The 21072-nt window shown below is 47.0% G+C and overlaps 1 protein-coding gene across 5 annotated transcripts in view; it reads right to left on the minus strand.

Moving 5' to 3' along the window:
* Nucleotides 1-20394, minus strand: part of CLUAP1 (clusterin associated protein 1) — a 39647-nt gene extending 19253 nt beyond the window's left edge. Inside the window, exons 1-6 of one of the 5 annotated variants that reach the window (XR_004443049.1) lie at nucleotides 19945-20016; nucleotides 15330-15441; nucleotides 13745-13829; nucleotides 11707-11886; nucleotides 7691-7786; nucleotides 4208-4291 (exon numbers count right to left, since the gene is read on the minus strand). Coding sequence is in view for 4 of the 5 variants with exons in the window: in XM_033235942.1 (XP_033091833.1) it covers nucleotides 4208-4291; nucleotides 7691-7786; nucleotides 11707-11886; nucleotides 13745-13829; nucleotides 15330-15441; nucleotides 19945-19966 (579 nt within the window). In the remaining variant the exon portion in view is untranslated. Of the gene's footprint in view, nucleotides 1-4207; nucleotides 4292-7690; nucleotides 7787-11706; nucleotides 11887-13744; nucleotides 13830-15329; nucleotides 15442-17198; nucleotides 17218-19037; nucleotides 19173-19944 lie in introns of those variants that run through there. The other 4 variants (XM_033235942.1, XM_033235943.1, XM_033235944.1 and 1 more) reach the window with 4 other exon arrangements.
* Nucleotides 20395-21072: the final 678 nt, after the last annotated feature.

Genomic DNA, 21072 nt, shown 5'->3' on the forward strand with positions numbered 1-21072 from the left:
AGGTAGAGCACCATCTTCATATGCATCTTGTCTGGTGGCCTGCCGGGTCACATGCCTATGGTTCAGGCTCCAATCTCTTCATAAGGAATCTGGACTGCCACCCAGATGAGCGTGGAACTGGCCCCCCAGGGTTCTGGCTTTCCAGCCCTGCATTAAGTTCCTGGTGGCCAAGGTGGGGCTTTCTCCTCCAGCACTTTGCCTACGTGTAGCATCCCGTAAAGGGGTTACTCTGTTTTCCTGCAAGTCTCTGAAAAGCTATGGGCTCCACAGAGAAATGGCCTAAGAAGCCCAGACACTCGCCACAACTCTCAGGGATGGTGTGTTTTGGAAGCAGCCACTGTTCCTGACAATGCATTTATGGTCTGATTTTTTTGGTCTAAGTACACTGGCCATTTTTAAGATACTTTCATTAAAATAATCAAATCCTTATCATCCATTTGCTGCAAGTGCCTTAAAGCCCCCAGGAGAAATGTGAGTTCACCCTTCCAGGAAGAAAGGTAGGTCTCCTTTCTAAACAACTTCAGTCAATGGCAACTATTTCCTTGAACCAAAGTCAGATTAAAACCTTGTACATTTATCCCACCTTAAACATATCTGTTCCTCAAACAAGAAAGATCCACAATGCAAAACGGCTGTGTAAACACAACAATTTTCCCTGGTTTCTGAAATAAATGGCCTCTACTTCCTAACCCCTTTTAAGTACCCATGTTGTTGTTTTGGTTTAGTTTTTAGAATGATCAAACATCACAGATATTTTCTAACAATGAAAGGAGTCTTAAGAGATTTCTACCAAGAAATGAACCCTGTCCCCTCTTGGGTGTTCTACTTTTAACATATTAGTGCTAAGGGCACACTCATGCCGTGTTCACCTGATTCAGTTAGAACACTGGCAAGCATTAAGAGGTATAACGCTTTTTTTTTAATTTTTAAATTTAGAAACAATCAAAAGTTTACGTAAGACCTGTTGTACAACACAAAACGTTTTTCCCAACCTAGGTGACAGTAAGTTGCTGACCAGATGTTCCAACATCCTAGATACTTTAGTGTGTATTTCCTACAAATAAGGACTTTCTCCTATATCCCCACAATACAATCATCAAAACAGGAAGCCAGCACTGACACACTACCACCATCTAACCCCAGCCCCACTCCACTGTCCCCACTTGTCCCAGTGAAGTCCCCAACAGCAGACAGGAGCTGCCTATGTGTCCAGTCATCACATCTCCACAGCCTCCCTCAGTCTGAAATGCCCCCTCAGCTTTCCTTGACTTTCAGAACCTTTTCACTTTGGGAGCATACAGGCTGCTTAATCTGTAGAATGCCCCTCAATTTGGCTTTGTCTCATTAGAGTCAGATATGCATCACTGGCAGGAATACTCAGAAGTGACTGCATCCTACCAGGCGTGCATCATTTTGATTTGTTCTACAACGATGATCTTCACTTTGATCACTTGATTAAGGGGGTAACTGACGGGCTTCTCCCTGAGAAGCGACTCTTTTGCCCTCTGTAATTAGTAAGTACTCTGTGGGCTAGGCACAGTGGCTCATGCCTGTAATCCCAGCACTTTGAGAGGTCAAGGCGGGCCGATTACCTGAAGTCAGGAGTTTGAAACAAGCCTGGCCAAACATGGCAAAACCCCATCTCCACAAAAAAAAAAAAAAACAAAGATTAGCTGGGTGTGGTGGCACATGCCTATAATTCCAGCTATTCGGGAGTTCGAGGCACAAGAATTGCTTGAATCCAGGAGGCAGAGGTTGCAGTGAGCTGAAATGGCACCACTGCACTTCAGCCTGGGCAACACAGCGAGACTTCGTCTCAAAAATAAATAAATAAATAAAATAAAACAAAAATACAATAATTAGGCAGGTGTGGTGGTATGCCCCAGTAATCCCAGCTACTCAGAAGGCTAAGGCATGAGAATCACTTGAACCTCAGGGGCAGAGGTTGCAGTGAGCTGAGGTTGTGCCACTGCACTCCAGCCTAGGTAACAGAGTGAGACTCCGTCTCAAAAAAAAAAAAAAAAAAAAAGTACTTTGTGGAAAGCTACTTTGAAACTGTGTGAATGACCTGCTGCTCCTCCTCAGCTTCCAATATTCTTTTTTTTTTGTTTTTTTTTTTTGAGACGGAGTCTCGCTCAGTCACCCAGGCTGGAGTGCAGTGGCATGATCTCGGCTCACTGCAAGCTCTGCCTCCTGGGTTCACGCCATTCTTCTGCCTCAGCCTCCCAAGTAGCTGGGACTACAGGCGCCCGCCACCACGCCCAGCTAATTTTTTGCATTTTTAGTAGAGACGGGGTTTCACCGTGTTAGCCAGGATGGTCTCGATCTCCTGACCTCGTGATCCGCCCGCCTTGGCCTCCCAAAGTGCTGGGATTACAGGCGTGAGCCACCGCGCCCGGCCTCTTTTTTTTTTATGCCAGTGAGAACTCATGGTTTCCTATTTCATTCTATTATGCCATAAAATTAATTATTCTAACTTATTTTGATGCTTAAGTTGTCCCTACTTTGGCCAGGAGAGGCCCACTCAAGTTGACTTCTGTATGCTTGCAACAGCTCCCTTTCCTCCTTTGAGCTCTTCCTTACTTTCTTGTACTGCTCCTGCCCAACTCTGGAATCAGCCATTTACCCCTAAGAGTTCTGGTTCCTTTTGGTGGAGAATGGTATTAAGCCAGGTGCTTGGTGTGCTCAGAGCTAAGAAATGTATGTGTGTGGGTGTGTCTATGTGTATGTATATAAATAAAACATATTTACATACATATGTATGTAATTCCTTAAATGTATATAATGCATATCAAAATTTATTCCTATATCTATCCATATATTGAAAATTATGCATTTAACCAACATCTCCAATTTCAGGTTCACTCTAATTTTCTCTCTTTCCATTTTGGTGACATTTTTGTGACTTTTTTCTCCAACAGTGAGGAACGTGGCTTCGTTATCATTACCATATTTTTACTTATCTGATCCATCTGCCTATCTGTCACCGATTTCCGATTTCCAAACCAGGGCTGTGGTGCCCTTCTCCCCCTGTGAGGCTCTGACTTCCTCGGCTGGGCTACCCAGGGGTTACTACAGTTCAATGACAAGAGAATTATATATTTTTAAAAACCTATGATTTTTAGAATTTTGTATAACTCATAGCAAATTCTTGTTCTATGCCTACTCTGAATGTACACAGGGCCCCCATCTGTGTCTACTGAGTAAAATAAATCATCAATGATGACTGAATATCTATTGTGCATCAGAGACGAGGCTTGAAATGCCCTGTCGTGATTAATGTTTATAAAGACCCCACACAGTTGGGAATGCAGTTCTTGCTATTTTACAGATGAGGAAAATGAGGCACAGAGAGGTTAAGTAACTTGCCTAAGATCACACAGTAGAATTCAAACCCAAGCAATCTGAGTCTAAAGTCACCCTCATGATCTGCCTTCCAACTGACTCCTTTAGATGAAAGGATAACTGATGTGGGTGAGCAGTAAACAATGGTGATCCTTCTACTTATTACAGTGCTGTCTGGAATTTAGAAAACCCTGAAATAATTTAAATACTAAGCAGTGAGGAATTGGTTAAGCAAAATAAAATAGAGCATTATTTATTAAAATTCTTGAATAATTGAAAATTATCAAATTACTGAAACTGATGAATTTTTAACAACATGAGAAGTTGTTTTTATTTATAAAGAGGGGAAAAAATGATAGTAAGTGACCCAGGTATGCTCGAATGTCCTCTGAGTTTTTCATTTCCCCACTAACACATCCCTCGTTATGGCCGGGCGCGGTGGCTCAAGCCTGTAATCCCAGCAGTTTGGGAGGCCGAGATGGGTGGATCACGAGGTCAGGAGATTGAGACCATCCTGGCTAACACGGTGAAACCCCGTCTCTAGTAAAAAAAACACAAAAACTAGCCAGGCGAGGTGGCGGGCGCCTGCAGTCCCAGCTACTCCGGAGGCTGAGGCAGGAGAATGGTGTAAACCCGGGAGGCGGAGCTTGCAGTGAGCTGAGATATAGCCACTGCACTCCAGCCTGGGTGACAGAACCATACTCCGTCTCAAAAAAAAAATTAAAAAAAAAAAGTTAAAAAAAAAAAAAAAAAACACATCCCTCGTTACTAAGCCTAGCTTGTTGTGTCTTGTACGGGCAAGAAGTCAGTATTTTTGAATCCCAGGCATTAAAAACATTATATAAAAGCAAAGTCATCTTACCAAAATCTCTTTTATTGCAATTCTCATCACTTTTTCAGTCTCATTTATTTCCAGAGGTCTGGCAATGGCTTCTGTTCTCATTTCCTAGGGAAATGGTAAAATCATTTACAAATATTTTCAGAAAAGGAGTTCTCAAAATCACTATTCCTAGATCTAGATGTGCCTTGTGGACTGATTCTCCAAAGTTTCATTACAATGTGAATCTCTGATGCAAAAACACTTCCACCATCACCTCCTATAATGTCTTCCATCATCTAAGTGCCTACCCAGCCTCTCTCCAGAGCTCAAGATCCTCCTTTTCAGCCAAAGGCCCATGTGACCCCAACTCTATGAGCAAAACTGAATTTAGCATCCATTATTTTTTCTCCCAAATTTACTTGCTTCTTTTTTTTTTTTTTTTTTTAAGAGAGAGAGGGTCTCACTATGTTGCCCAGGCTGGTCTCAAACTCCTAGGCTCAAGTGATCCACATTCCTTGGCCTCTCAAAGTGCTTGGATCACAGGCATGAGCCACTGTGCCCAGCCTCAAATTTGCTTCTTTACCTGCATTCTGTCCAGGTGACACCCAAACTAAGCACAGTTCAACTTGCTGTCAGGATCCCCTGCCAGCCTCTATAATCTTTCTTAGGATGAAGCCCCTCTCAGTTGCCTATCGCTAACAAACACAACCGACAAGAACAGTTACCATGGCCCTGCCCCTAGCATGAACCATTAACCAATCAAGGGAGACATCTGTGACTATCACATCAGTGCTGAAAACTTCTGAGACATGGGATTTTAATGTGGACATAGTTATGAGGTTTGCCAGAGACAATGTTTGCGTGACTCCAAAGTTCATATGTTGAAACTCTAACCCACAATGTGATGATGTTAAGAGGTGAGGCCTTTAGTAGGTGATTAGCTCATAAGAGAAACCCTGGGGAGATCCCTCACCCCTGCTGCCATGTGAGGAACCAGCAACAAGGCAACATCTGTTAGGAACATACCCTCGCCAGACACTGAATCTGTTAGTGCTTTCATCTAGACCTTCCCAATCTCCAGAACCGTGAGAAACAAATCTGTTATTTACAAGTGACACTCAGCTTATTGTGTTTTGTGATGGCAGCCTGAACGGAGTAAGACAAGGTTCCTAGAGCACTGTGTCAAAACTCGTCTTGTGCTTCCTTTCTTCCACGGTGCACCTGCACATGCTGGTGGGAACGGCTGAGGGCAGGGTGAGGACTTAGTCAAGGAGGCAGAACTCAGTGCCTTGCCTGTGACTGGGGCTGCACCTCAGTAAACGTTTACTGAATGAAAGAAAAACAAACATTGGATAGGGGCTCCTCCTCCAATCATGACTACGTACAGAATTTGAAAAGTACTACATTCAGGGTCTCTTGGTTTCCTTGGGAACAGTTCTGCCACTGGTTACTTCATCATTCTTTACAGGATGGTGCTGAAAGAGTCCCTGTGGGATGGAAGTGAAGTCTCACAGTGATGCCACAGCTCTAGTGGCAATCAGCAAGTGGCCAGCTCCTGTCTCTGGGTCTCTTAGGGACACACACAGACATATGTACACCACTGCACTAGAAACAGAACAGGGGAAAGCCTGGAGGTGCCTTATTCATCATCTGAATTAGCTAGAAGATGTCAGTGGCAGTTTCATTCTGCCAACCACACTTCATCGGGTGGCAACTGCCAGGTCAATATATGATGAGCAGGCATAGCAACCTGGCATCTAAGCCCCTCTTCCCCAGACTTCCACTTCCGGTTTGCTCCCAGGGTATGCCAAACATAGGCAAGGCAGTGAGAGAGAGAAGCCATGGCTGGCATTCCTGATAGGAAGTGAATGAAAGAAAATCATTTAATTAAGCAGTAGATTGAGCACATATGCTTCAAGTGCCATAAATCTTTTTTTTTTTTTTTTTTTGAGACAGAGTCTTGCTCTGTCACCCAGGCTGGAGTGCAGTGGCATGATCTCCGCTCACTGCAAGCTCCGCCTCCCAGGTTCACGCCATTTTCCTGCCTCAGCCTCCCCAGCAGCTGGGACTACAGGCACCCGCCACCACGCCTGGCTAATTTTTTGTACTTTTAGTAGAGACGGGGTTTCACTGTATTAGCCAGGATGGTCTTGATCTCCTGACTTCGTGATCCGCCCGCCTCGGCTTCCCAAAGTGCTAGGATTACAGGTATGAGCCACCACGCCTGGCCCAAATGCCATAAATCTTTACAGGTAAGGATTAAACACTACTCCACTCTAGGCCAGACGCAGGGGTTCACGCTTGTAATCCCAGCACTTTGGGAGGCTGAGGAAGGCAAATCACTTGAGATCAGAAGTTTGAGACCAGCCTGGCAACATGATGAAATCCTGTCTCTACTAAAAATGCAAAAATTAGCCGGGCGTGGTGACACACATCTGTAATCCCAGCTACTTGGGAGGCGGAGGAAGGAGAATCACCTGAACCTGGGAGGTGGAGGCTGTAGTGAGCCAAGATTGAGCCACTGCACTCCAGCCCGGGCAACAGAGTGAGACCGTCTCAAAAAAAATAACAAAATTAAAAAAACAAAAAATAAACACCACTCTACTCTTAAATAGCTGCTTAAATGTAGGTGATGGCACATACTTCTTGGCTGGCATTGGCTGCAACAAGGATTGCAAATCAAATCAGTCTCCATTGCAACATCAACTTCAGCTGACTGGAAGTGACACAAAGATCGCTGGTCCCAAACTCTGCTGTTAGAATCACCCGGGAGAATCTGAAAACTCCCAGTGCCCAGGTCACATTCCATAACAAGGACCTCAGAGTTAAAGACAGGCTTCAGAAGTCTTTAGAGGTCCCCAAGTGTTTGCATTGGATAGCAAGGTCTGGGAACTGCAAGCTCAGAAGATCATTTTTGAGAAGAATGCTGAAGCAGGGCACACCAGAAAAAAGCATCATGACCAACAAAGTCTGCCAGGGCACAACAAGGACAGCTCAGTCACATGTCATGGAGCTGCCACTACTAAACAAGAAGGTAGATCAGTGCTGGGCACGGTGGCTCATGCCTGTAATCCTAGCACTCTGGGAGGCCGAGGCAGGCGGATCACGAGGTCAGGAGATCGAGACCATCCTAGCTAACATGATGAAACCCTGTCTCTACTAAAAATACAAAAAAATTAGCCGGGCGTGGTGGCGGGCGCCTGTAGTCCCAGCTACTCGGGAGGCTGAGGCAGGAGAATGGTGTGAACCTGGGAGGCGAAGCTTGCAGTGAGCCCATATCGCACCACTGCACTCCAGCCTGGGCGACAGAGTGAGACTCCGTCTCAAATAAATGAATGAATGAATGTAGACCAGTGCCCACCAGAAGCAGGAAGGGCATCTAACATCCTGTATCACCTTTCCACACATTAGCTCATTTAACCAGGTGTATTTCATTAAATCAGAACTGAAAAGGAAGAAACAGAATTGAAAAAGAAAACCTTGAAGAGAACATCCGCATAGTTAAGGAAGTATTGGAATGCTTACCCTCAATTCTACTTCCATGCCGAGCAAGTCATACAGAGATGCTCCTTTGGAGGTGATTTCAGACGCAAGCTGCCTGGCTGCCTTCAAATCTGCAATCTGGAAGGAAAATAACAAAAACAGAAACCTCAGCAACAGATTTTTTTAAATAGAGACAGGGTCTTGGCTATGTTACCCAGGCTCCTCTCTAACTCCTGGCCCCAAGTGACCCTCCTACCTCAGCCTCCCAAAGTGTTGGGATTATAGGCAGAACCACCATGTTCAGCCAGTCATAGATTTCTTTCTTCTTTTTTTTTTTCTGAGAGAGACGGAGTTTCGCTCTTGTTGCCTAGGCTGGAGTGCAATGGCGCGATCTTAGCTCACTGCAATCTCCACCTCCTGGGTTCAAGTAATTTTCCTTCTTCAGGTTCCCAAGTAGCTGGGATTACATGTATGTGCCACCACGCCCGGCTAATTTTGTATTTTTAGTAGAGACAGGGTTTCTCCATGTTGGTCAGGCTGGTCTTTAACTCCTGACCTCAGGTGATCCACCCACCTCGGCCTCCCAAAGTGCTGGGATCACAGGCGTGAGCCACCGCACCCAGCCAGCCAGATTTTTAACATGCACTTAACCACCAGCCTGTTCACATCAGTTCCTACCTTTGGTTGGGACACGTGGCCACAAACATGTGCTTCCCCAGTCACACGCTCACAGGCTGCAGGACATACACTCAAGAAATGATCATCTAAGTACTAAAGAGATCAATTCCAGGATGCCTAGGTCTCTCCAAAAAACCTAATGTCACGTCAAACTGAAGCCCCAACCAGGAAGGCATGGCTGGGAGAAAGCCCACATGCCTCCTACTTGGACTCTGTCACAGTAGAGGGTATCCGGCAGCAGCAGACTGACCACATGAAGGGACAGCCTGAGAGACAAACATCCTCTTGCAGCAGCCTGACGGCCTGTGTTTTGTACCCCCCTGTCCTCCTTCTCTGCCTCAGACTTTCCTCCACAGGCTTGGAGAGGTTCAAATGGGGTGGCACCCACTAAGGACTTAAAATGGTTCTGGGCTCCACAGAGGGGCAGCCGTTGCCAGGAAGGCGATGACAAGCACAATGAGGATTTAGCACCGATCCCTTTGCACAGGCTTCTTAGGATGCGCGTGTCACCCCCTCTTCGTGGAATATGCTAACTCTTCTAATGAGCCCAAACGTAAACGTCTCCCTGCTCTGCTCACTCTCCCTCTCTCCTGGACAACTAATTCCCACATTCTGGCTCTCATTTTCAACCCACTAGCAACAAATCTCCCTCTTCATTCGCAGCTGATGGCTTTGATAGCTTGCTTCCCTCTTCCTTAGTCTTCCAGTATCCAGCCTGCTCTGGCTCTAGCTGCTTTTCTTCCCTTCCGAGCAGCACATCCCCAAACTTCTTTGCAGGAGTCTGTCACCACCTCTGCTTCTCAACAGTGGAGCGAGTCAGAGTTTCATCCCGGGACCCCCTGTCTTTTCTGCTGGCTCTGCTCCTACCCACACGGCTTTAATACCATCTGTGTGCTGATTCCTCCCCTAGCTCCCAGATCCAGCCTGGGCTTTCCCTGGGCTCTAGTCTCACATACTAGCTACCTGCGCACCATCTCCACCTGGACAGCCAATGGGCGTGGCAAATGGAGCATGTCCAGAACCTTCTCTGCTTCAGTACATGGTAACTTCATCCTTCCAAGGGCTCACATAAAAAACTTCAGAGCAGTGATGTCTAATATAGTAACCACTAGCCACATGTGGCCATTTTCACTTAAATTACTTAAAAATTAAAGAAAATGCAGAACTCAACTCAGTTCCTCAGTTGTGCTCGCCACATGTGGCCAGTGGTTCCCGCAGAGTACAGCACAGAGGTGGAACACACCCACGAGCTCTGCAAGCTCTGCCACACGGCTGCCCCAAGACCTTGCCTGTAGCACCTGGCTTACTCTCAACCCACGCCTCATCCCATGAGATCTACCATCAAAATATTCCCCAATCTCTAGACGTTTCTGCTGACAAGTGTCGCTCCTGGTTAAAAACCCATGTGTGAGGCCAGGCGCAGTGGCTCACGCCTATAATCCCAGCACTTTGGGAGGCCGAGGCAGGCAGATCACCTGAAGTCAGGAGTTTGAGACTAGTTGGCCGACATGGTGAAACCCCATCTCTACTTTAAAAAAAAAAATATAAGGCCGGGCATAGTGGCTCATGCCTGTAATCCTAGCACTTTGGGAGGCCGAGGCGGGCAGATCACCAGGGTTTGGAGTTCAAACCAGCCTGACCAACATGGAGAAACCCTGACTCTACTAAAAGTACAAAATTAGCCGGGCGTGGTGGCGCAAGCCTGTAATCTCAGCTACTCAGGAGGCTGAGGCAGGAGAATCACTTGAACCTGGGAGGCAAACATTGGGGTGAGCTGAGATCGTGCCATTGCACTCCAGCCTGGGCAACAAGAGTGAAACTCCATCTCAAAAAAAGAAAGAAAAAAAAAAAAAATTAGCTGGGCGTGGTGGTGTGTGCCTGTAATCCCAGCTAGTTAGGAGGTTGAGGCAGGAGAATCTCTTGGACCTGGGAAGCTGAGGCGCAGTGAGCCAAGATCGTGCCATTGCACTCCAGCCTGGGCGATAGAGTGAAACTCTGTCTCAAAACAAAACAAAACTAAACATCTATGTGTGACTTTTCAAGCCCAACCATAGACAATAACAAGGCCTCACCTAGCAGGCCTCACAGGGGAAGCTTTCTTCCCTGCACGAGACTTGGAGCTCGGCCAGCGCACTGTGGTTTCAGGCACCCTAAGTGGCCATACTCCTAGGTACATTCCCAGCCCCGGTGCCTTCATTTCTAGGTCTCCTGCTCTGAGGCCTTGGGCTTAACTAAAGGCTTAACCTTTATTTCTGGCTTGCTGCTGTGGTGGCTCCCTGACACCTGACAGCACCTCTCCCACCACCACTCTGCTCAAAGCCATGGTCACCCCTCACTCTCCAAACAAGTTCACTACTTCCAGCCCTGCCTCCCGCTTCAGTCTGATGGCAGCTCAGCAGCCAGAGCAACCGTTTGGATGGGAAATAAGCATAGAAGACTTTGCTCGGATCCCAATGATTCCAACCTCAGAGGCAAAGGCAAAGGCTTTCCAGGGGCTTCCCAGGCACTAGAGGGTCTGTCACTCCCAACCCTCATCACATTGCCTCCTTGCTTTTTCTCAAACACACAAAACACATTCTTTTTTTTTTTTTCCCCCCAGACAAGGTCTTGTTCTGTTGCCTAGGCTGGGGAGCAGTGGCCTGAACATGGCTCGACTGCCTGGGCTCAAGAGATCCTCTCACCTTAGCCTCCTGAGCAGCTTGGACCACAAGTGTGCACCACTACGCCTTGCTAATTTTCTTCTTTATTTGGTAAAAATGGCATCTCACTATGTTGTCCAGGTTGGTCTCGAACTCTTGGCCTCAAAGGATCCTCTCACCTCAGCCTCCCAAAATGCTTGGCTTACAGAAGTGAGTCACTGTACCCAGCCGCAAACAAATTCTCATCCTGAGACACCCTGTCGCCACCCGCCAACTGCACAACTCACTCTTTCCCTCCCTCAGATCTCTGCTGGAAACACCATACAATCTATGAGGACTTTCTGATCGCCCTATTTAAGTTCACCTTGGGCAGCGTCCATCCCCATCCCAGCTTATTCTTCTCCGCAGACTGCACTGCATCTGACCTTCCACCCCTCTTACATTATTGTTCACAGTCTGAATCCTCCAACTAAAGAGCAGACACACACGATTTCTGTCCTTTTTGTTCACAACTGTATCCCCAGTGCTTGAATGCTACCTGACAAATACTAAGCTTTTAATAAATAGTTGAATTACTGGATTGTGAATTTGCCTTTATCCAAATGCTGATGAACACAAAACTGACAAACTGCCCTCAGTTGAGGAGGAAGAAAAGCAGTGGAGCCGTAGCAGACTCCTTCCATTTCAGAGTTCAAGAAATCAGTGCTCCATCGCTCACTACAAGGCTTTCGTTGTCCTTACCTTTGAGCCAAGATCAAACTTGAATTTGCTGACATCTTCCTCTACTATTTCAGAGCCCTCCATCCCCTTGGTCTTCATAGCATTATAAAGGACAGATGTGATCTTCAACAGTTCTTTTACTGCATACCCATCTGCTTGATAAAGCTTCTTAGTGTTGAGTTTTATATGTGCCTTGGTGGCCTATTTTTAGATAAAAAAAAAAGTTGAGGGCCCTTTCCATGTAATGTCTACACCAAATCCCATGTAGGTAAGTTGAAAATGCCTCTGCTGACAACTGGGATACAAACTAATAAGAGTAAGCATTCAAGTGACTCAAACATTGTGAATGGGTATATAAACTGGGACAATCTTGATGGAAAGCAACTTGGTAAAAGACACCAAAATTACAAATGCACATATCTTTTGATCCAGCAATTCCAAACATAAGAACTTATTCTAGGGACACACTCAAACACAAACAAAATGAGATGTACAGGTTACTTATTATAGCATTGTTTCAAACAGCAAAGCTTGAGACAACCTAAAAGCCTACCTATATAAATTACATAAATTATGGCATATCCATGCAAACAATACCACTCAGGTATAAACAGAATGAGGAAATTATATATGTATTTGGAAAGTTCTCTAAAATATACCATTAAGTAAAACAAGATGCTAAACACCTTGTAGCGTACGGTAAGTACATCAGGTAGTATACAGTACCATTTGTGTAAAATAAAGGAAAAAAAATTTTTATTTGCACATACACACACACACACACACACACACACACTCTGGAAGAGATTTAAAATAGTGATTATTTGGAATAGAACTCCGCCCAGGGCAGATAGTACAGAAAGTCATTTTACTCCATTTTGTTACATAATATTTTTAATTAATTAATTTTTTTAAAGATGGCATCTCACTCTAGTCACCTGGGCTGGAGTGCAATGACATGATCATGGCTTACTGCAGCTTCAACCTCCCGGGCTCAAGCAATCCTCCCACCTCAGCTTCCCAAGTAACTGAGACTACAGGCACATGTCACCAGGCCCAACTAATTTTTTTTAAATTTATTTTTTGTAGAGACAGGATCTTACTACATCACCCAGGCTATTCTCAAACTCCTGAACTCAAGCTATCCTCCCAGCTTGGCCTGCCAAAGTGCTAGGATTACAGGCATGAACAACCACGCCCAGCCTACTTTCAATTTGTGAGCCATGAAATATGATATCTATTCAAAAATAAAGAAACAAAATTCTTTTTTTTTTTATGGAGTCTCGCTCTGTTGCCCAGGCTGGAGTGCCGTGGTGCGATCTCAGCTCACAGCAAGCTCCGCCTCCCGGGTTCACACCATTCTCCTATCTCAACCTCCCGAGTAGCTGGGACTACAGGCACCTGCCACCACACCCAGCTAATTTTTTGTATTTTTAGTGGAGACGGGGTTTCACCCTGTTAGCCAGGATGGTCTCAATCTCTGACCTCATGATCTGCCTGCCTCGGCCTCCCAAAGTGCTGGGATTACAGGCGTGAGCCACCATGCCTTGCATAAACAAAATTCTTAACAAATAATGAATTAAAAGACAAACAAACAAAAAGAACTTCGCTGGTGAAATGGCGCCACAGAAACCCAGCAATGGAATGGTTTTAGAAAGCAAACTCAGGCCAGGTGCGTGGTGGCTCACATCTGTAATCCCAGCACTTTGGGAGGCCAAGGTGGGTGGATCACTTGAGGATGGGAGTTTGAGACCAGCCTGGCCAACATGGTGAAACCCAGTCTCTATTAAAAACACAAAAATTAGCCAGTTGTGGTGGCGTGTGCCCGTAATCTCAGCTACTGAGGAGGCTGAGACAGGAGAACCCCCAGGAGGCGGAGGTTGCAGTGAGCCAAGATTGCGCCACTGCACTCCAGCCTAGGCGAGAGAATGAGACTCCATCTCAAAAAAAAAAAAAAGAAAGAAAAATTCAATTACTCAGTTTGAAAGTAGCCCTAACGAGGAGTCATCCTTTCTAGTTTACTTAGTTTTACAACTCCACAAAATAAGTGTCCACTAACCATGAACTGGGCAACTGCCTTAATGAAGAAAACTCGGTCCTGTTCAGTGTCCACGTCAGGCGGGATGTCAGTCTGGGGCTCATACCTATCAGAGAGGTAAGAGGAGAGAGCACAGGTTAACCAAAGAGAAAGTCCACTAAGAGAATGTGGACAACTGACAGGACAGCAGGTCTGGAACAAAGCTCTCCAAGTCCCCAAGTGTGACAGTAAGATCAATGCAAACTTCAAAAGTAAAACCAAAATACCAAGGGAGTAAATCCCCACGTAAGAACAAAAGATTTCAAAAACTAAATGTGGGTCTCAGCTTATAAAATTAAATCTCTCTCAGACCTCGAAATGTCATGAAATTAATCAGAACTGCTACCTCGGCTGACAGCCCTTGACTCAGAGATCAGTGCTAGGGCTGATTAGTCAGCTCTAAGCAGCAGCAGAGTTGACAAAGTTATTTTCTTCAAGGTATTGATACCAGGGGTCAGCAGACTGCAGCCTCCAACCTGTACAGCCTCCAAGCTAAGAACTCTTTTCACATTTTAAGAAAAAGAAGAGACACAATAGAGATCGTATGCAGTCTCTGAATTTTATGTTTAGCAAAAGGTAAAATGTTTATTATCTGGTCCTTAACAGAAAAAGCTGCCAACCCTGAATCATATATCATATTCAATTTTTCACAGAAAAAGAAACCTACATTATTTCTAATCCAGTGTATTGATTAGGATGTGCAAAAAGGCCCCAGTCACTCTGCAGTGAGGGGCTGAAGAGCAGCCTGGCCCAGCACCCTACTGAGGAATAGTCAGTCTCCTTTCACCACTTCCTGGTATGTTTCCCTCGCCCACAGCATTTTTTAAACTCCACGGATTTTTTTTTTTTTTTGAGACACAGTCTCAATCTGCCCGGGCTGGTGTGCAGTAGCATGATCAGCGGCACTGCAGCCTCAAACTCCTGGGATCAGGTGATCCTCCTGCTTCAGCCTCCTGAGTAGCTGGAACTATGAGTGTGCACCACCCACGCTCAGCTAATTGTTGTTTTGTGTGTGGAGACAGGGTTGTGCTATGTTGACCAGGCTGGTCTCAAATTCCTGAGATTATAAAGTGCTGGGATTATAGGAACGAGCCACTGTGCCCAGCCACAGCTACGTTTTTTTTTTTTTTTTTTTGAGGCGGAGTCTCGCTCAGTCGCCCGGGCTGGAGTGCAGTGGCCGGATCTCAGCTCACTGCACGCTCCGCCTCCCGGGTTTATGCCATTCTCCTGCCTCAGCCTCCCGAGGAGCTGGGACTACAGGCACCCGCCACCTCGCCCGGCTAGTTTTTGTATTTTTTTTAGTAGAGACGGGGTTTCACCGTGTTAGCCAGGATGGTGTCGATCTCCTGACCTCGTGATCCGCCCGTCTCGGCCTCCCAAAGTGCTGGGATTACAGGCTTGAGCCACCGCGCCCGGCCCACAGCTACGTTTTAACAGATTACAATTGCGTCTGTCAAACTCAAACAACTCGTCCTTTTGCAGCATCACAACTATGTCCTGTTTTCTAGGTGACTAACAAATAAAATCCAATATTCACTCTTAGACGTCCATAAAGTGCAGTTCTAACCTTTTCACAAGCCAGAGAAGCACTTCAGATACAAGTCCAAAATTGGGTGTACAGAAATTTTCCATAGAAATATGTCGAGGGTATCCCAGGGCTCTCATCATCTCTGTGAAATCTGTCCAAGGAAAAATACAATTCATTCAGTTCCCTGTCACATAGCAACTACTTGTTAACTTAGATATTGTCTTTACTTTTCCTTCTTATTTCCAGCCTACTGACAGCTTTAGGGATTATCTGTCAACTTTCTACAAGGGAACGTAAAAAAGAGATAAAATTTAAAATAACAAAAATGCTACCTAAAAAGCATGTAAGTTCAATGGGAGAAGTAGATGGCTATACATGAAAATAGAATTGAGGGATTAGCTGTGAATTTCATTTATCTTTAATATCTCATTTCTTTTTACTGCTAAAAGTAAGAAACACCTGTCCTTATAAAATGTCTGCCGGGCGCGGTGGCTCACGCCTGTAATCCCAGCACTTTGGGAGGCCGAGGCGGGCGGATCACAAGGTCAGGAGATCGAGACCACAGTGAAACCCCGTCTCTACTAAAAATACAAAAAATTAGCCGGGCGCGATGGCAGGCGCCTGTAGTCCCAGCTACTCGGGAGGCTGAGGCAGGAGAATGGCGTGAACCCGGGAGGCGGAGCTTGCAGTGAGCCGAGATCGCGCCACTGCACTCCAGCCTGGGGGGCAGAGCGAGACTCCGTCTCAAAAAATAAAAATAAAAATAAAAAAATAAAATGTCATGCAGAAAAAGTATTTTTAAATGTCAACAGTGGTTTGACTCAAATTCAGCTGATTAAAAATTATTTTAAAATGTTAACAGTGGTTATTTCTGAGGGGAATCGGTAGCATGACATTCGTGTTTCTGAGTTGTCTTTTTTTTTAAATTTTAGTGAGCATATAGGACCCAAATAACACAAGTTTTAAAGATCAGTTGCCATGTATTTAGGGAAATCTTAAATACAGTGGTTGAACTATACAACCATGCTTAGATTTATTACAAAACACATTAAGAAATAGTAATACTGGCCAGGCGCGGTAGCTCAAGCCTGTAATCCCAGCACTTTGGGAGGCCGAGACAGGCGGATCACAAGGTCAGGAGATCGAGACCATCCTGGCTAACACGGTGAAACCCCGTCTCTACTAAAAATACAAAAAACTAGCCAGGCGAGGTGGCGGCGCCTGTAGTCCCAGCTACTCGGGAGGCTGAGGCAGGAGAATGGCGTGAACCCGGGAGGCGGAGCTTGCAGTGAGCTGAGATCCGGCCACTGCACTCCAACCTGGGTGACAGAGCGAGACTCTGTCGCAAAAAAAAAAAAGAAATAGTAATACTAATACTTGTTGATCCATAGGTTGGGGTCACCTCAGGAAAAGCATTAGAGCTTTCAAGAGAGCAGGACTTGGAAATGAACACCACAAACATTGTTGAGCTCTCATGATGTACCAAGATTTACATTCAGTGTGCTTCCTGGTTATTTAAGGTCTGTCTGCACTCTTCTTGAAGATCCATGTTCAAAATGGTCCATCAATGTTCACAATTTTTTTTTTTTTTTTTTTTTTTTTTTGAGACGGAGTCTCGCTTTGTCGCCCAGGCTGGAGTGTAGTGGCCGGATCCCAGCTCACTGCAAGCTCCGCCTCCCGGGTTCACGCCATTCTCCTGCCTCAGCCTCCGGAGTAGCTGGGACTACAGGCGCCCGCCACCGCGCCCGGCTAGTTTTTTGTATTTTTTTAGTAGAGACGGGGTTTCACCGTGTTAGCCAGGATGGTCTCGATCTCCTGACCTCGTGATCCGCCCGTCTCGGCCTCCCAAAGTGCTGGGATTACAGGCTTGCGCCACCGCGCCCGGCCCAATGTTCACAATTAACCTACCCAGGTACTGGAAGACAGGTCAGACTTCGCAAGACAATGGAAGAAAAAGTGTGAGCATAGGAAACAGCAAAGTCACAAAGACTCTGTAACTGTTTTCTGGGAAATGTGAATACAGAGATTAAAAAAAAAAAAAAATAGCTGGGTGTGGTGGTGCATGCCTGTGGTCCCAGCTATTAACCAGGAGGTTGCAGTAAGCTGAGATCATGTGACTGCACTCCAGCCTGGGTGACAGAATGAGACCCTGTCTCAGAAACAAAAACAAAAAAAGGCCGGCCGCGGGTGGTTCATGCCTATAATCTCAGCACTTTGGGAGCCGAGAAGGGTAGATCACCTGAGGTCAGGAGTTCAAGACCAGCCTGGCTAAAATGGTGAAACCCCACCTCTACTAAAAATACAAAAGTTGCTGGGCACTGTGGCTCACGTCTGTAATCTCACTACTTTGGGAGGCCGAGGCAGGCGGATCATGAGGTCAAGAGATCGAGACCATCCTGGCTACCACGGTGAAACCCCATCTCTACTAAAAACACAAAAAAATTAGTCAGGTGTGGTGGCGGGCACCTGTAGTCCCAGCTACTCAGGAGGCTGAGGCAGGAGAATGGCGTGAACCCAGGAGGCGGAGCTTGCAGTGAGCCAAGATTGCGTCACTGCACTCCAGCCTGGGCGACAGAGCAAGACTCCATCTCAAAAATAAATAAATAAATAAAAATAAAAATACAAAAGTTAGGTGGGCGTGGTGGCGGGCGCCTATAATTCCAGATATTAGAGAGGCTGGGACAGGAGAATCGCTTGAACCTGGGAGGCAGAAGTTGCAGTGAGCCAAGATCACACCATTGCACTCCAGCCTGGGCGACAGAGCGGCCTTTCCTTCACACAGTAAGGCACTGCCTAAATTCTTCTGACCACTAGGTACTAGTCAAGTTCTGTTAATGCTGCAGTGTTATTGTCAAAATAGAGACTAATTTGAGTAAGATCCTTACCATACAACGCACAACTGCAGAGCATTAATTTAATGTCAAAATATTCCGAAATCTCCATGTATGCTCCTCCCAATAAAACCCCATTCTACATCCCCTGGCAGGGTGCTGGCCTCTCTAAAAACTATGTGGGAGGAGACACTCATCCTGTATGATGTGTGGCCACCAAAAACCTTCAAATCCCAGAGGACAGGATTCACACTCTGGTGCTCAGTGGCTGTATGGATAAAAGGTAATGCGCTTTCCTATTTTTACATTGTAGAAAAGAGCAATTCATAACCCAAGGAGTAATCTCTAATGCTAAAATTTCAGGCACTAGCAATTTGGTGAGAAAATTGGCTCTTTAAGAGACCCCTAAGATCACACCAAATTGGCAATCATCTACTATTCCTTTTTTTTTTTTTTAAGACAGTCCCACTCTGTCGCCCAGGATGGAGAGCAGTGGTATGATCTCGGCTCACTGCAACTTCTGCCTCCAGTAATCAAGCAATTCTCCTGTCTCAGCTTCCCAAGTAGCTGGGACCACAAGTGCACACCACCATGCCCTAATTTTTTGAATTTTTAGCAGAGGCGGGGTTTCACCGTGTTGGCCAGGCTAGTCTTGAACTCCTGACCTTCAGTGATCCGCCTGCCTCAGTCTTCCAAAGTGCTGGGATTACAGGCGTGAGCCACTGTGCCCGGTCGTAACCAACACTCTTAGCCTCATTCTTCCACTTCCCCACCCTCTTAGCAAACGAATTCGAGTTCCCTTCTCATCAGCCCTGCAGAAAGGATGCAGACGCAGTTCAGGAGGTCTGGAGTTCAGGCAACCTGAATTCAATCCCCAGTGCCACCTCCTATCGCCTGTGTCACCTGCCCAAGTTACCTGACCTCTCTGTGCCCGTTTCCTCACTTCCAGATGCAGGCGGCACAGTTGTTCAGATGATTAAAATGAAATGATGGCCATAACACAGAGTGGGCCCTGGCAGATTGTTAAAACTCAAAAAATGTTAGCTGCAAAGATCATCACCCAGCCCCTCTCCTCGGTTTCGCTTCTGTTTTTTGTTTTGTTTTGGTTTGGGGTTTTTTGTTTTTGTTTCTTTGTTTTGAGATGGAGTTTCGCTTTTGTCCCCCAGGCTGGAGTGCAATGCCCCGACCTCGGCTCACCGCAACCTCCGCCTCCCGGGTTCAAGCGATTCTCCTGCTTCAGCCTCCTGAGTAGCTGGGATTACAGGCGCCCGCCACCACTGCCACCACCCCCGGCTAATTTTGTAATTTTAGTAGAGATGGGGTTTCTTCATGTTGGTCAGGCTGGTCTCGTTCGCCCGCCTCGGCCTCCCAAAGTGCTGGGATTACAGGCGTGAGCCACCAAGCCCGGCCTGCTGTTCGGTTTTCTAAGCGCTAAGCTAATCCAACTCAAAAAATAGTCTCTAAATTATCTATGCATTTTCCAATACGGTAGCTAACAGCGGCATGCAGCTACACAAATAGAAATGAGTTACACTTAAAAATTCAGTTATTCATCTGCACTAGCCACATTTCGAGCGCTTTGAGCCAAACACGGCCAGTGGCAGATAAAGAACTTTCCATCCTCGCTAGAAATGACCTAAGAAGGGCATGGGGCACTCGGCGGGGTTGTAGCCGCGGGTCAGAGGCGTTCCCTGAGGCGCAGAGGCCCGAAAGGAGGCTCTGGCAGCGCAAGCCTCAGCGGTCGCCTACATAGGGGACCTAGCGGGCGGGAGCCCTGAATCTCTGGAAGACCCGCAGGTCACAGGGGCGCAGGGCTTCCTTACTGCGGAGGTCGCGGAAAGACATGACGCTCAGGTCCCCAGGAGCCCAGGGTCGCAGCTGCTCGCACCTCAGAGCTCACAGGCACAGCGCTCGCCGGTCTCTATGGCAACCAATGGACCCTTGGACGGCGCACGGTCAGGGACAAATAAGAAGGGAAGCGAAGGCGCCGCGGTTCGTGCACGTGCACAGGAAGAGTGGGCCGGCAGAGGGCGCTCCTGAGACGCCGAGGGCAGAGGGCGTGGTGATCCCAGTGTCTATGGGGGCTACAAGCTCCCCGGCTTCTGGGCCTGTGTTTACACGCTTTGCGGACGTTTCGCGCTGGCTGACAGACTCTGAGTACCTACTATGTGCTTGACATTGCGCTAGGCGCTTTCCATAATACTTATTTCCCCCTCATTTCTATAAAGAATGCACGATACTCGGCCGGGCGCGATGGCTCACGCCCATAATCCCAGCACTTTGGGATGCCGAGGCAGGCTGATCACTTCAGGTCAGGAGTTAGAGACCAGCCTGGCCAACATGGCGAAACCCCCGTCTCTACCAAAAAATACAAAAATTAGCCAAGCGTGTGGCGCACACCTGTAATCCCAGCTACTAGGGAGGCTGAGGCAGAAGAATTACTTGAACCCGGGAGGCGGAGGTTGCCACTGCACTGCGGCCTGCCGACAGAACGAGACTCTGTCTCAAAAAAAAAAAAAAAAAGAATGCACTATACTGAGGAAGCCGGCCTTCCCGGGTTCGAGGCACAGCACGCTACCCGTCGGAATCCGGTTGCGGAGCGGAGGACGGGATCACTATGGGCGCCCAGAGGCATGCCAGACCCGGGTCTCGCGCACGCGCAGACGGTCCGGGCTTCGCAACAGGCCGGAAAGCTGCCCCCAGCCGCGCGCGCCGCGCGGATCTGGCAAGCCCCGGCCTCTGGAGGAGGGCGCGAGCAGGCGGCCGGAAGGGGCGGCCCCCACGTGTGAACTGGGGAGATACCCCGACAGGCGTGGCACAGCAGCCGGGTTTTGTAAGGTAGCTTGAGCAGGAACAGGGAAACAGCGTAGTGCACAAAGCGATTGGTTGGCATCAGGTTATTTCAGATGCATTTCTTTGTGTGGGTTAAAGCAGAGGGGGCTTCCTTATGC

Source organism: Trachypithecus francoisi, unplaced genomic scaffold (assembly GCF_009764315.1).
Source record: "Trachypithecus francoisi isolate TF-2019V2 unplaced genomic scaffold, Tfra_2.0 Lachesis_group15, whole genome shotgun sequence".
NCBI lineage: Eukaryota > Metazoa > Chordata > Mammalia > Primates > Cercopithecidae > Trachypithecus > Trachypithecus francoisi.